Below are 13,402 nucleotides of genomic sequence, written 5' to 3'. Positions count from 1 at the left end.
GTGCAACCATTTGAAATTAAAGGAGTACAACTGAATAACTTTAATCGATGGCAACTGATTCCTATCAGAAATTTAAACCGTATTTACTCCAAAGTTGGGTGGCAATTTTAATTTTCTTCCTAAACACTCAGCAAAAATCTAATGCTTTTAATTTTTATATATCAAAAGAGTCTACACACAATCAAACTAGTTTTTGTCAAGGTTAATTATAATTAATTTTGCATTTCCTTCAGCTTTAGGAAAGCAGCAAAACCTATGATTCTCCATTACATTCTGCACACCTTTTGGATTTTGAGATCTTGGTGTTGCCACCATGTACTATAAAGCCAAATAACTGAATCAGAAATTAAAAATAGGATGTCTCTGCTTCTTCCTGCTTCTTTTGCTCATCAGCTTAATAATTAAAACGCGCGGCAGTGGCTCCACCAGTCTGCATTTTTTTGAGACAATTCCCTGAAATGAATATGAATCTGGAATTCTACCTTTGAAAGTGAAGCAAGAAACTAGTAAAAGCAGATTATGTGACAACACACCCAGACAATGATCTCTCCCCACAGCTCCGTGTCATTTTCAGGAAGATAATGCCCATTATTTCCCCCCAGCATGTGGAGTTTTAATAGAAATCCTTTCCTCCTTCCATTCTGCTTCTCTACAAAGTTTCCAAATGGCTTGTTCTTGCTCAGAAAAAAGGACAAAAGACAAAATATGTAAAAATAAATTTGCAAGACAACTCTCCCTTTCCTAATCATTGTGTTTCATTGCCCAGGCTTTATTGTTTCAGAACTCTGAAGTGTTATTTGCTATCATAAATATTGTATCTGCCATGTAATCAGATGGAGCCTAACACAGAGCCTACCACCCTGTGGTATCTTTCCTCAAATAAAAAAAAAAGGTGCCATCCGTTTCAGGGGCTGATATGTTCATAACACGCTCAAAATGGGGGGAAAATAGGCTACTGTGCAACAAGCCATCCTCACTGAATGGACTAAACGGTGACATTTGTAAACGGGAGCTCTGTAAATATGGAGCAATCTTGGTGGCAACGTTCCTTCAAGTTCCTTGTTTGGTTGCCAAAGCCATTTCAGCACCACAGTGCATGGACAGTTCCGCCGAGAAAGCAACTGTTCACCCAGTGGGTAATCAATCCATGCCACTGGCCAAAAACTGTCAATTGCCAACTCTAATTAGAAAATTACCGACAATCCGTTAAGGCTTCAAACTGCCTATGAAAAACGAATATTAATGATAAGAACATCAACAAGAACAACAGCAATTAAAGTATTTAATCGCACCAATGAAAGGAGCACATGAGCCCAGGTTTCTTGGCGTAGTAAAATGTCTGTAGGAGTCGCTTGAGTAGACCTTCTCTTTAAAAATAGATCAAAGTCACTTACTAGGAAATGATTTTGGATTTTTTTTCTTGGAAGTAAAAGTTGCATTGGAATCAATGGGGCTAGTTTCCAAGTAAGATATTTAGGAGCAGGTTACATCCGTGAAGGATGGACTTTTCACAAGCGTCATTCGGTTTAATGAGCCATGGCAGAAATATGGGGAAAAGGTGAAAGTTGACAATTAGACACCTCACTGAGATTTTTTGTTTGTTTGAAATGGGTGGTGTGTTTGTGTGTGTGTGTGTAGGGAAGTGCAAGTTAAAGTGCTTATGAGAAGCTTATGACTCCTGCTCGCATCATCTTGGACTTGGAATTGTTCTGTTCCTTGAGGAATTGGAGTGGTGACGTCTTTTCTGATACCGATTATTACGTGACTGCAACAACAACAATAAAAAAGTCATTGGCAAATAAAAATCCGAACGCCACACCAACAGAGAAACAAAACAAGGTAGACACCCGGCAAGACAAGAAGGCACAGAGAGAGAGAGAGAGAGAGAGAGAGAGAGAGAGAGAGAGAGAGAGAGAGAGACTATTTACATCAGAGAGAGCTGTCGATCAGAAAGCTAAGAGGGTGCAAAAGATCTGGTAGCTAAGGAAGACAGCTAGGATATCAGCAGCAAGCAGGGGAAGGCTGGTCCACCTTGGAGGCACAGAAGGGGAAAAGGAGAAGAAGAGGAGGGAAAGGAGAAGAAGGAGACCACCGACGCTGTAGCTAGAAGCAGCTCGGAGAAGGGAAAGAGAAGCGCTCGGTAGCATCCGCTAGAACACCGACAGCTACCCCTCCCTCCTCATTCCCTTCTGTTTTCTCCTTTCCTTCTATAAGGATTTCCCTTCTTCCTCTCCTCGCCTCTCTCACCCCGTCTCTTCCCTGCTTGGCAGACTCCTCTCTAGACCTGCAAACTTTTTCTTTTCTTTTTTAAAATCGAGCTGGCCCCCACCCCCAATAAGCTAGGCTGCTAATAAGTCGATCTGCTGTTTGTCCCACGCCCCCTCCCTTTCTGCGGCTTCCCTTTTGCCCATCAGAGGAAGAAACACACACACACACACACACACACACAGAGAGAGAGAGAGAGAGAGGCGCTGCTCCAAGAGGATTAACTATCACCTCCGAAACTTCCTGGGAGGAAAATAGGACGAAGAAGAATAGGAAGAGCACAATCCTTCTTAATCCAGATCCAATCTTGTGCCGGCTGTTTAGAGTTGAATGGTAAGGCAAACTATATCTTTCGACTCTGGCGCCCTCCAGATGGGTTGAACTAGGATGGGTCCCAGCTTTCCCGGCCATGGTGGCTGGGGATGATGGAAACTGCGTCCAAGGCATGTGGAGGGCGCCAGGTTGGGGGAAGGATGGGCTGGGCGAATGGCGAGCCCTTCGGGGAGGGAGGAGAGAGGGGAAGAGCAACGCACGGAGAAAGTAGTGGGGGGGGAGGGGGAGGGAGAGGGAAGAAAGGAGAGGTTGGGGGAAGTGCCCCAAAGGCGGCTCAGTGGGCAAATCTCGAGAAAGGGACCGCGAGCCCCCCAAAGTGACCGCCGTCCTCCCTTTCCTCCCTCGCAGAGTGGCGATGTGCAGCAAAGCGCTTCTAGTCCTGCTGGTTTATGGGATAATCATGCACTGCAGCGTCTACTGCTCACCTGCGGCTGGACTCCAGTACCCGGCGCTGAGGTAAGTGCCTGGCTCTCCCCAGCCCGGCTCACTAGGAGCCCAGCCTCTCCCCTCTCCTTGCCGCTCCCCTGCTTCCGACGAGACTCAGACTCGGCCCTACTTCGAGTAGACCCATTGGTACGAACGGGACTTTCGGTTAGGGTAACATTGGCTGCAGTCCTTCGCTCCGAGCTGTCCAGCTAGGACTCCCGAGCCTCCCGCTGCTAGAAGCAACGTGGCCTTTTTCCCTGGCGAAGAAGGCAAAGTGCCAACGAATGTCCGGCTCCGCTAACCTTGCGGGAGAGGGTCAAAGAGTTTCGGCAGCCTGGCGTTCAAGATCTGGGTTAGAGCCTTTGCCTAGAGGTATCGTTTACGTTCTGCAGAACAGTAGGGGTTAGGAAACACCAGCTGCTGTCCCTTGCATGGCAGTGAAACTGACTAACAAGGGAAATGTGGAGGTTATGATTGGTGTGTGTGTGTGTGTGTGTGTGTGTGTGTGTGAGAGAGAGAGAGAGAGAGAGAGAGAGAGAGAATGAGAGAGTGCGCCTGCGCGTGAATCGCTTAATTAATTGCTTGTAGGAAAGCCTACGATCTCTTCTCCAAAATGTATATGATTTCATATTGCCCTCCTCTCCTTTCTCCAATTTTGATCTGGGGGGTTCCTATTCGGTATCTGATTTATGATACGAAAGCCGTATCATCATTCCATGGGATTGACGCTGAAGCATAAGTCGAAACTGTAAAACCAGTTGCTGACATTGGAGGCTAGCCCGGCATCCTCGTGGAACGTTACTGTCAAGGGATGCGTTTGGGATTATTTCATCCATCCATTCATTCATTTCAGTTCCGTGCCGACCAATAACCAAAACTCTCTGGGTGGTTCACAGGATTAGGGTGGATGAAGTTTATTTTTTATTTGCAACAATTGGGAGATCTATGGAGATTCTCTACAGAAGAACAGAAATGCGAGGTATTGTTAAATATATGTAGATATACCTTTCATTCTGATGCCTAATCATGTTTACTCGGAAGTAAATTCCATTGATTTCATCGAAATTTACTGCCGAGTACAGGTGTAAGTGCAGCCCACTTCTAGCATATATATTCCGAAGTAAGTCCTACTGCATTCAATGAATCTTATTTAGCCTTAGGACAGTGTGCCTAAAGACTGCAGTCTTAGTCTCATAACGAAAGTGCGTTTATATGTAGCTCCTAGATTCTAGGACGTAAGTATACATGCATAAACGTAGAAGTCCATTCACTTCAGATTCTAAATATGGCTAGCTATGACCTGCTACATTTGTCTGGCAGGTATTTAATCTGTGTGCAAATTGCTAGAGGAAGAGATGTATATCTAATACATAATGCAAAAGACGATATACCACACACAGCATATATGTTAGTCAAAGCCCTCTGCATGTGGTGCCCTAATGGGATCGTCGATTTAGAGTCATCAAATCGCAAAAGGACCTGACATAAGCGCCCTTAATTTCAATAGAGCTTGCTGCTAAACAATCGTGTTCTGAATGAAGGCACCCATCACTTTCTATCTAGGAAATTCAGCTTAACTGAATTGTGGCCCAGACCGAAGACATCCAGCATGTACACACGTGAAGTGTGTAATGCTGCCTGGAAATGTGGAACTCGATTGGTCGAGATCTGGTTTTGCCGTTTAGATCTTCAGCCTTGCCTTGTAAGAGATGAAAGCTTGGCTGCTCATGGCTCCTCGAAATAGAAATACCAGGATCCTCAAAGATTTTCAGTTTGGGACAGGAGAGGTCATCTTCCTGGAACTCGTTTCCGCGAATGTCAGTTTCATTGAAAAGAAATGTGCTTGGGTTATTAGATCGCCTCCCTGAATGCCTTTCAACTGGAGTTCTTACCCAAATGTTTGTTTCTCGAAGACTCGCACAGAATCCAGTGGTTCTACGCTAGCAACCCCAAACGTATTTACTTACCAGGAATAGGAAGTTAAGTTCTACTGACGGTTTCACCTACATCTCTCAAACCAATTTCTCTTTCCGAAATCGTTTGTTTGGCAATAACCTTCATTGAAATAAATTAGACTGAGTTCCAACGTAATGTATTGATGATAGAAGTATATGTTTTTAGAAAGGCTTGAAGACTGCAACTCGATTAATTTCAGGATTGTAGTACCAGGCTCCAACCCACAAGCCTTTTCCTTTTGTTAGTCGTAGCGCCGTCCTATACATATTAGGTAGAGAGGATGGTTGCCTTGTTGGTCCCAGAGATGCAAAGAGGGGAACCCCGGTAGGTGCAGGATCGTCTAAGCTTTAAGAGAGCAATCCTATGCATGTTTAGGCAGAAAAAAGTCCTACAACTGCTGTAGGACTTCCTCGCCCCCTGTAAACATGCATAGGATTAGGCCCTAAATGTTACAGGATGATTTAATAAAAGGTGATCGTAATTGTACCTTCTTTATATTCCCCTAGTCCCAAAGATTATGTGATATTTAAAGATATGCTGAGAATCACCACCTCAGATTGCTTTGTAGAAGAGGATCAGACCAATTGGCGGAGTGTGAGCGTATCTGCATTGCCCACCCCAAAGGCAATAGCAAATTGGGATTATCTTTCACTGCTCAATGGAACCTCTTCTTTCAGGGGCAGTGTATCTGCAGGAATTAACTGTTTGTGAACTTCCCAAATGTATTGGGCTGGCCACTACTAGGAGGGAAATGCTGGACTAGATAAACCTTTGGTCTGAGTCGGTGGGGTTCATCTTGCGGTTTTATCGAACTCCTGAATCGACATCAGTAGCAGACGTAGGTTGCAGAAAGCAAACTTCATGTCTCCCCCATTTTGTTTTGGCGGAGGAGGGGTTTCACGCGAGACAGGGCTCTGTGCAGATAGCGTCATGGTCCTGAAAAGAAGATATCGCTGCGCCCAGTTCAAAGGGATGCTTTTTCAGCATTAGAGGGGTGTGTGTGTGAGAGAGGGAGAGGGAGAGGGAGAGGGAGAGGGAGAGAGAGAGTGGAGGCTGGTGGCTCCTATTTTAGTGGGGTGGTAAATCCGCTCTGGGTTTCAGTCAGGACCAATAAAAACTCTCAAGGGGATAGGGTTCATCACTTTGGATAGCTCCTTTAAAGCAAATCCAGAGCAAATTCATTGCCCCACTGAGATAGGCGCCATCAGTCTCCACTGGTGGTTTTGTTTTTGTTTTAAAAGTCTATTGGGAAGGATTCAACCAGCCAAAGAAGCTACTGACCCCTATTGGATTCTACATCAGACGAAATGAGTGGGAGGGGGGTGTTTGGTGATCCTCCACCAATCCTTGGGAAGCAGGAGGACTTTCCCCTCCCCCAGAGCGGGTGGGGGGTGTCCCTGAGTTGGTGGCTGGTTCTGGGCAGCTGCGGAGGAGAGGAGCGCAAAGTGCGCTGGGGCGCTACTGCAGCGGGCTCTCCGGGGCTGTCCTGAAACGAACTGGCTTCTCCCTTCCTCCCTCGCGATTGCTGCTGCCCTGCGATCTATCTGGTCTCCCTCAGCCCCATGCACAGAAGTAGGTCTGGGGGTGGGGGAGAGCAGCTGCCCCCCCACCTCACCGGACGTGGTCTGGGCTGAAGGTGTGCGCGTGTGGGGTGGGGAGGCTGGGAGACATCGCTTCCCCGGAGTGGCCGGCGCAGAGGCAGTGCTGGGCTCGGAGGCCCCTGGCTTCATTCAAACGCCTGAATTAGCCGCCGCGAAACACTTGAGGAGCATCTATTATTGATAGCTCCTGCCAAAGCTCCGTGGACGAAAATAGCTGCCGGAGACATACAGTGACCTAAATCGGGCGGCAGGGAGACGGCGGGGGAGGGGGAACGCTGCAAGAGGCAGGGAAGTGTGTGTGTGTGTGTGTGTGTGTGTGTGTGCGTGCGTGCGCACGCAGAGAGAGAGAGGGGGGAGGGAGTGAGGGAGGGAGCCCACGCCCCGAGCCCAATCCAGGGTACGATTCCACTGGAAGTGCCTTCCTTGTTGGGTTCACACGAGGAGGAGGAGGAGGGAGATTCCGTCTAGCTGAGAAACTCACAGGGGAGCCCCTTGCTGGCTTCGCGGGGATACGGACAGCCGGAGGCCTTGGGATAAGGTGGGGAAACAAAATGTCAAGACGGACTCTCTGGGCAAAGCCAAAGAGAAATCCCGGGTTTTTACACCAGTCCTGAGAGGCCGATTCGGAGGACGACTGGGAATGGGGAGGAGGGCCGCGGGTGCTGTGGGCCGAAGTGGTGGCTAGTGGCTCCGACTGTGGTGGGGCTGTGAATCCATTCTGGGTTTTAGTCAGAACCAGCTAGAACTCTACAGGAACTATCCAAGGTGCTGAAACAAAACCCCCAACCTAGTTTCAGCACCTTGGATAGTTCCTTGGGCGCAGGAACGCGGCCTTTGCCCGCTGTATGCCGATATTATTGACAGATCGAATGAGGGGGAGATGAGAATTAAACCAATTCGCCCTCTTCGCCTTGTGGAGCTCCGCCCGGGCGCAATCTGGGGGCACGGATTGAGAAGGAGAAAGCAGCCTTCCCAAACCGGTTGGGACTGCAACTCCAATAATCCCCAGCTGGCATAGACAGTGAGAGTTGTTGCCGAACACATCGGAAGGGGTCCAGGTTATCGGAGAAGGCCGATCGACCAAACGGAAACACTGGAAAGTGGGTAGCAAGGGATGGCGTCTCAGGGCATGCACACGCTGCCTGGGCATTCTCTCTCTCTCTCTCTCCCCTCCGTCTCCCCTCCCCGGCTGCCTGGCCTCCCGTTTTGACAGCCCGCGCGGGGGGGGGGGGTAACGGGGGGCGTGGGAGGGGGAACCGACGCTTGGGAACCCACGCGTGGGCTCTGTGACAGCCTCCCCCTATCCCACGCCCTCCAGAGGTGTTGTACTTCAACTCCCATCATCCCCAGCTAGCCGGCTGGGGATGGTGGAAGTTGTAGTTCAACACCTCTGGAGGGCCCCAAGTTGGGGAATGTGCCCCCTGCTCACCTCACCTCCAGGACCCCTTCGCAAACTCCCGCCCCGTCGTGATCCCGAGACCAAGGCGGTGCCTCCTGTCCCCTTCCCCAGCAGGCTGGAAGATGAAGTGTACGACGAGGATGGCAACAGCCTCTCGGACTACGCCTTCGACAGCGAGCCCCTGGCCATCGCCGACCCTTCCTCCATGTTGGACGACGTCTACACTTTGTACTACCCACCGGAAAAGAGGTGATTAAAAAGAAAAGACAAAAAGGCGAACGGGCTGCAATCCAACGCGCGCTTACCTGGGAGCCAGTCTCAAAAGTGTGGCACTTACGTCCGAGGGAATCGGCCCAGGATTGGGCTGCGGGTGCGGGTGGGACAGAAGCCTGGGGGCGAGCGGGGGAGGGCCCGGCGGTGCTCCCGATACCGCCCTTAGCTTTGTCTTTAGAGCGGTGGGAGGGGGGAGGGAGGTTGAAGGAGGACAAGAAGGGGGGATTCACTCGGAGCAAGGATCCTGCCATCTAGAAGGGTTCAGCGTCAAAGCTTTTGCATGAGGATGGACGGTGGGGGTGGGGGTGGGGATAGCAGAGACAAAATCCGGCTGATCCCCTCCCCCCTCCCTCCGGCGGCAGCAAAAGCAAACGAGGAACCGCAGCCGGAAGCAGCCTGTTAGCAAAGTCCTTGAAATTGCCCAGAAATTGCCCAGCACTCTGCAAGCACAGGAAAAGATGAGGCAGGCGCGGTCCGATCTCCCTCGGGCTGTGGAGTGGCGGCGGTGGGGAACCAAGCAGAATCGCTGGTGGCCAAGGCCAGAGGCGTGCTTGTCGGCAAACCGTCCAGCACCTTCAGGATCTGTGCAGCCGTGGCCGCGTGAGGAACTTCTACCGGTCGCAATCGCGCCTTGTTGCCTGATTTTGTTCTTATCTGTGTGTCTCGTGTGTGTCCCTCCCTCCCTGTTCTTGCTTTCCAGGCACGCAGATGGGATCTTTAATAAAGCCTACAGGAAAGTGCTGGGCCAGTTATCGGCAAGGAAGTATCTGCATTCTCTGATGGCAAAGCGGGTGGGGTAAGAGGTCCTTTTTTTTGTGGGGAGGGCAGGGGTCCCTATCGTGTGTGCGGTTGTGTAGAATTCCCCCCCCCCCAAATAAGGCTTAAAGGATAGGGAGTAGAATGGATTAAACAACATCGAAAATATTATTTAACAGTGCTCCATATCAGTGCCCAGTATAATCTATCTATCTATCTATCTATCTATCTATCTATCTATATCTATCCTCTCAGCAGAGTTGATATGCATGCAAACAAAACTGGCCTACACTCAAATCCACAGACCGTTAAAGAAAGTGGACAGAATTAATTGTACTCGGATTTAAATCCTGTAACCCAAGCTGCTAGTGAAACGGTGCCTAAGTGCCACCAGGCAAACGAAATTCCTTCAGCATAAATGGGTTGCGGAACGAGCTGTCCCTCTCTCCACTGGCCCAACGATTCATCTCAATGGCTACTTTGCTATTTTCTCCAATGTCGTGGGCATATTGCGCTCCCGCGTTGTGATCAGGATATAAATTCCCTTCAAGTCGTGGAACTGCTTTCCCAAGAAGTCCAAAAGAGGAACCACCTTGGTGGTAGCAAATATACCTGTTTCTCTGGCACAAGAAACTCTTTGTTGTTTTTGCTTCTCCCAAAGTATGACCAGTGCCATTTAGTTTAGAGCTGCTACCTAAAGATACTTTCTTGGAAGTAAATGCCACAGCAATCAATGGGACATTCGCTTCATCGTGGTTAAACTGGGCTGCTGATCCAAGTACTGTTGAAGTGCAATTCAGAAACCGTTTATTCCGGAGGAATCTTATTCAAATTAATTGGGCTGAACTCACGAAGAAGTGGGATTTCCTGGTTTACGACCTTCAAACGGCCGCGATAGGACTGGGTGGTAAAATTTGTAAACGGCGCTGCTATTCTACCTAAATGCTAAGTTGAATAGGATACAACCTCCCTCCCTCCCTCTTTCCGCATTCCATTCAGTCTGACGTCTTGAAGAGGTGCAATGGCCAACCCAGCTGATTGATAAAGACCTTGTCAGTGTCTTCCGTTCATCCCACTACAGATTCTGATCTGCTGGAGATGATTAAATACTTAGGGTCCCTCGGAGAGGAAAGGCAGCAGCATCGCCATAGACCCAGGCACAGATAAATTAAAATTAAAAATAAAGCACCTAATAACCCCGCCCCCCCCGCCTCCCAATCTCTGCTTTAAAATCAAATCTCTTAGCCGGATGCCAACCCGCGGTGTGTGTATGTGTGTGCGTACCGGCAGAAGGCAACATTTTAATAAAGCCCATGGGGAAATGGATTACACAATTTCAGAATGAATAATTCATGCCATGAAGAGATTGTCTCCCGACTGTCGACTTGTATTATGATCAGACTTCAACTTCCGCAGCGTGTTTAGAGAAAGCCCTTTGTTTCTCTTCAGGGAGGGGCGTTTATTCCTCTGACCCGCTCCTCCCCGCCCCAGTCTACGTGTTGCTTTAGCTGTCTAAAAAGAACAGAAAGAAGAAGACCCCTCCCTCCCAAACACACACACACCCCTCTCCTAGGCCAGATATTTTTGGATGACTTTGGGACAAAAGATGATGCTGATGCTAACGGCGATAAGGACAACAACATAATGATAATAAATAAGGACGACAACAACTGGTTCTAGAGGGTAGCCGTATTACTCTATTGAAGCAAAACCAGCAAATAGTTCGGTTCCAAAAGACTCCTCTCTCTCTCTCTCTCTCTCTCTCTCTCTCTCTGTGTGTGTGTGTGTGTGTGTGTTTTATGCGTTTTATTGACAACAGAGAAAAGCTATGGATTATTAAAAAGGCGGTGATTATTAGCATAGGCCCTTGTCTTGTCTAGATCAGGCCCGGGTAGTAGAGAGAGGGTGACTCACCACTCCAACACCCAAGCCCAGAGGGCAGGAATCTAATCAAAGGTAAAGAAGATTGGGTGGTCACTGGTTCCCTCTCTTTGTTCATAAACAAGGCGATGAGTTCGAATGATTGCTCAGTAACCGACACTGACCCCACCCCACTCCCAAAGGAGGAAATTGACTATTCTAGTGTCCACAGTACTAGGATGCAGCGAACTCCCCTCAACAGTGAAACTGACCAGTCCATTATCTGAAGGTAGATAACGGATGTCCTGTGCGTTACGGATGCAGCCTCCTCCTCCTTCTCCTCCTCCCTTTCTTCCGAAAGACTTGCTCCTGCCGCTAGGGAACTGCCCTAGCTCTCCGACATTGCCCAACTATGTTTTTGCTTTGCTTTCTTTCCCTTACAGCGGGGCTAGCGGCCTAGAGGACGACCCGGAACCGCTTTCCAAAAGGCATTCGGACGGCATATTCACAGACAGCTACAGCCGCTACCGAAAACAAATGGCTGTCAAGAAATACTTGGCAGCAGTCCTGGGGAAAAGGTATAAACAAAGAGTTAAAAACAAAGGACGCCGAGTAGCCTATTTGTAGCGATGAGTTCCTAACCGCTCCTGTGTATACAAAAGCCCCGGGAAAAAAAAATTCCGAGAGAGGACCCTCCCCTCCCTAAAAAGTCATTTCCAAACTGACTGATCAATCACCGCTCCTGTGTTATCTAAACATGTATTTATGTATGAAGTAAAGCCATTAAATGAATATTTTGATAATAATATTGTTTTTCTTTTGTACAAAACAAAAACAAAAACAAATTTAAGAATAAGCACTAGAGAAACGCACAGACCTACTTTGTGGACCAATCCTTAATAAATAAATAAAACCATTAGAATCTATAAATGCTAGAGAGCGATCTCGGTAGACTAGGGAACAGAGAGGACCAATTAGTGGTTAGCATTGCACAAGAGGCTGAGGACAGTCGCCTGAGATGTTTTATGTTTTTATATAAAATAGAAGAGGAAAAAAATTCAGAGAGAGTGACAATCATTGTTTTGAATATTGCTCCTATTTTTGTAATGGAAATTAAAAGGAGAGTATTTTTATCCATGACAGGGTCGAAGAAATTACTATTCTCCATTTGCTACTGTACATAGACAAAGATGCCCTGCTTGAAGGGGATTATGATGCTATTGAGTTGGGAGAATTGCTGACGCAGTTCCTTGCCCCGGTGAGTCTCCTGTCAGGCCCGTTTGACACGCCCCTCTTCCTTCCCGCCCCCTCCCCTCTACCCCCCCCCCCCCCACCCCCTTGCTAGAGACGGCATTTCCCTGCTTTCTTTGATTGCCCTTTTCTTTGTATCTGTGTCTCTGCTCTGGTACTAAGTGAAGAAGGGGACCCCCCACCCCCACCCCTAGCTCGCCTAGAGCGCCTTACTCCCCCTTGGGAGGCCCTTTGGCCATCTTGTCCTCATAGGCTCAACCAGCGTGGCCAAAGAGCGAGTTTTCCCCTACCCGTGAGCGTTCGAGCCTCGTTAGCTATTGTGAATACAGAAGACCAGGCGTTCAGGGGTGACTCCCGTTCAATTAATACGAAGTTCACAAGGGTGTGTGAGATTGAGGAAGAGAATGCTGCAAAGACAACTTCCTTAGCTAGCACCGAATCAAAGCGCTTTTCTGGTTTCTGGAATAGCAGATTAGGCAGGGGTGGGTGGAGAGCACAGAGAGTTGGGCCCAATGTTAGTCCTACTTCGAGCAGACCGATTGGAATGAATGGGCCTTAAGTGAAATTCAGTGGAGGCTGGTGGTTCCCATTCTGGTGGGGCTGAGAATCCATTCCTGGTTTCAGTCAGAACGAGCCAGAACTCTAAACGAGCTATCCAAGGTGCTGAAACATAGCCCGAAGTAGGCTCAGCACCTTGGATAGTTCCTTCAGAGTTCTGGTTGACTCTGACTAAAAACCAGAATGGATTCACAGCTCCCCCGAAATAGAAGCCACCTGCCCCCACTGTTTAGACTAACACTGGATACAACCCATAACTGAGAAATTAGATCCATTAGGAAATCTGAAAACAAAATCTAGGAAGGAAGCACTTCCTCTCCACCTCTTTGAATTTGGGACTGACAGAGTCTGGGTTCTATGAGTTAAACAGGACCCCACCACCACCTTCCCTTATCAGGCTGGATCTATCCAGGCAGCGGAACTAGGTGAGTCTTGCGGAGGTAAAGGGGACTGTACCACTTGAGGGTGGCAAAAAGAAAAGAAACTGTCTTGCCTGTTGAAAACTAGTGCATCAAAGACCCCGGTTCTATTTTCTTCCTACTATACTAGTTTTCTATTGGCAAAACCTACAAGGAAAAAAATATCTAAGGAAGCATTCAAAAACATGCACATGCCATCTGTAGTGGTATATTCCATGCTCCCACCACAGAACTTCACCACCTTATTTCTATCTATTCTGCTGTCTGTATAGATCCAGCTTCAAAGATCCGTTTAGTATTGGATC

At 48.3% G+C, this 13,402-nt stretch overlaps 1 protein-coding gene across 1 annotated transcript; it reads left to right on the top strand.

Annotated features, from left to right (window-relative positions):
- The first annotated feature begins 2,454 nt into the window (after positions 1-2,454).
- ADCYAP1 (adenylate cyclase activating polypeptide 1) lies at positions 2,455-12,411 on the top strand. The gene is given in 7 exon segments (XM_063129820.1): positions 2,455-2,598; positions 2,947-3,054; positions 8,092-8,229; positions 8,954-9,049; positions 11,313-11,447; positions 12,013-12,169; positions 12,172-12,411. Coding segments are annotated over 6 exon segments (696 nt in total). The 5' UTR covers positions 2,455-2,598; positions 2,947-2,953; the 3' UTR covers positions 12,241-12,411.
- Positions 12,412-13,402: the final 991 nt, after the last annotated feature.

This window comes from Elgaria multicarinata, chromosome 7 (assembly GCF_023053635.1).
Source record: "Elgaria multicarinata webbii isolate HBS135686 ecotype San Diego chromosome 7, rElgMul1.1.pri, whole genome shotgun sequence".
Lineage (NCBI taxonomy): Eukaryota > Metazoa > Chordata > Lepidosauria > Squamata > Anguidae > Elgaria > Elgaria multicarinata.
The sequence above is the reverse complement of the archived record's forward strand: the minus strand, read 5'-3'. Positions and strand labels throughout refer to the sequence as shown.